The sequence below is a fragment of the Cucumis melo genome, chromosome 2, assembly GCF_025177605.1.
Source record: "Cucumis melo cultivar AY chromosome 2, USDA_Cmelo_AY_1.0, whole genome shotgun sequence".
NCBI classification, from domain to species: domain Eukaryota; kingdom Viridiplantae; phylum Streptophyta; class Magnoliopsida; order Cucurbitales; family Cucurbitaceae; genus Cucumis; species Cucumis melo.
The window spans coordinates 26,221,651-26,223,355 of NC_066858.1; the positions used below are offsets into that span (position 1 = coordinate 26,221,651).

At 47.6% G+C, this 1,705-nt stretch overlaps 1 protein-coding gene across 1 annotated transcript; it reads left to right on the plus strand.

Annotated features, from left to right (window-relative positions):
• Positions 1 to 6: 6 nt before the first annotated feature.
• Positions 7 to 891, plus strand: LOC127148203 (NADH-ubiquinone oxidoreductase chain 2-like). The gene is given in 3 exon segments (XM_051081452.1): positions 7 to 448; positions 450 to 818; positions 820 to 891. Coding segments are annotated over 3 exon segments (645 nt in total). The 5' UTR covers positions 7 to 244.
• Positions 892 to 1,705: the final 814 nt, after the last annotated feature.

A 1,705-nucleotide genomic window follows, 5' to 3' on the forward strand; every position in this document is an offset into this window, starting at 1 on the left:
CCGAGAGCGGACCTTTTTGGATAGATAATCCAAGTCGAGAGTGGAGTTACGGAAAGAGCCGTCTGATGGAAAACGACTTTCACCTTCGGTTCAGAGAGCACTTTTTTCGTTGATCATTCCTCCTTCCCTTTCGTGTTCATTCCCCAGCGGCGAATTCGAAACTTGTGGGGCCCTATCTATTCCATCTCTCAAGCCCCGAAGAAACCCCCCCCTCCCATCTGGACCTTTGTTTTTGACTCTATATATGTGGGCACCTGATATCTATGAGGGTTCACCCACCCCGGTTACAGCATTCCTTTCTATTGCGCCTAAAATCTCTATTTTTGCTAATATTTCACGTCTTTCTATTTATGGTTCCTATGGAGCTACATTGCAAGAAATCTTCTTTTTCTGCAGCATTGCTTCTATGATCTTAGGAGCACTGGCCGCCATGGCCCAAACGAAAGTCAAAAAGACCTCTAGCTCATAGTTCAATTGGACATGTAGGTTATATTCGTACAGGTTTCTCATGTGGAACCATAGAAGGAATTCAATCACTACTAATTGGTATCTTGATTTATGTATTAATGACGATAGATGCATTCGCCATAGTTTTAGCATTACGGCAAACCCGTGTCAAATATATAGCGGATTTGGGCGCTCTAGCCAAAACGAATCCTATTTCGGCTATTACCTTCTCCATTACTATGTTCTCATACGCAGGAATACCCCCGTTAGCCGGTTTTTGTAGCAAATTCTATTTGTTTTTCGCCGCTTTGGGTTGTGGGGCTTACTTCCTAGCCCCAGTGGGAGTAGTGACTAGCGTTATAGGTCGTTGGGGCGGCCGGAAGGTTGCCACGAGTCAGTCTGTTTGGGAGACCGAAGGCAGTTCTCCGTGCACCGGACACGTAGCTTACCTTTTCAGTTGCGAGGACGGATGGGAATGCATGCTCCGAAAGATAGGGTCGAGTCTGATACATCAACCGTCCTACTCAATATCCTTGTACGAGTCCACAATCACTACACGAGATGAACCTTGGTTTGGTGAATTGAAGTTGGCCCCACGGAGCGGTGTAATAGGACTCCCAGTTACTGCGCGCGATCGTATACTGAGGTGCTCCCCGCCGGTTGTTGGAACGACGCGAGCCGGGCCTCGATTCAGAAAGATTCAGGGCCAAAAAGTCTCAATAGGGGGGTTACTAATTCCCCATCTCATTGGGGGCGGAAAACGAATCGACATCTCGATGTGAGACAGCCTTTGAAATTGGAGTTGGGGAAAGAACGGCGAAGTCCATCCGAACCGTCCAATGAAGAATAAGAGGAGAACAAAGGGCCAATGGCGCGCGAAGCGCATGGCGGGAACGGACACGGATCCAAATCAGTGTGGAGAAGAACTCATCTGGAGCTTGATTTTCTCCCCCTGGGCCCAAAGCAGTGCAGTCTTTCCTGGCCAAATCAAGGATTTTTGGGGGCTTCACGCAACTTCATCAATCCATTTTTTGAGTCAGATATATGAATATCAAGATGGATGAATCTAGATCTTTCTCTTTTGATATCTAAAAAAGATTGAATTCAACCTTTGATTCAAAGAACTGCGCTTAGCCCCCCCGCTCATGAAAGGGCTCCGCTGCAATGGATGACAGAGGGTCCCGTAGTACCCAAAGCACTGGAGTGATCCTGTAGCCGGGAAGGGGCCTAGAAGTGCCTACTACTACACCACACTAGA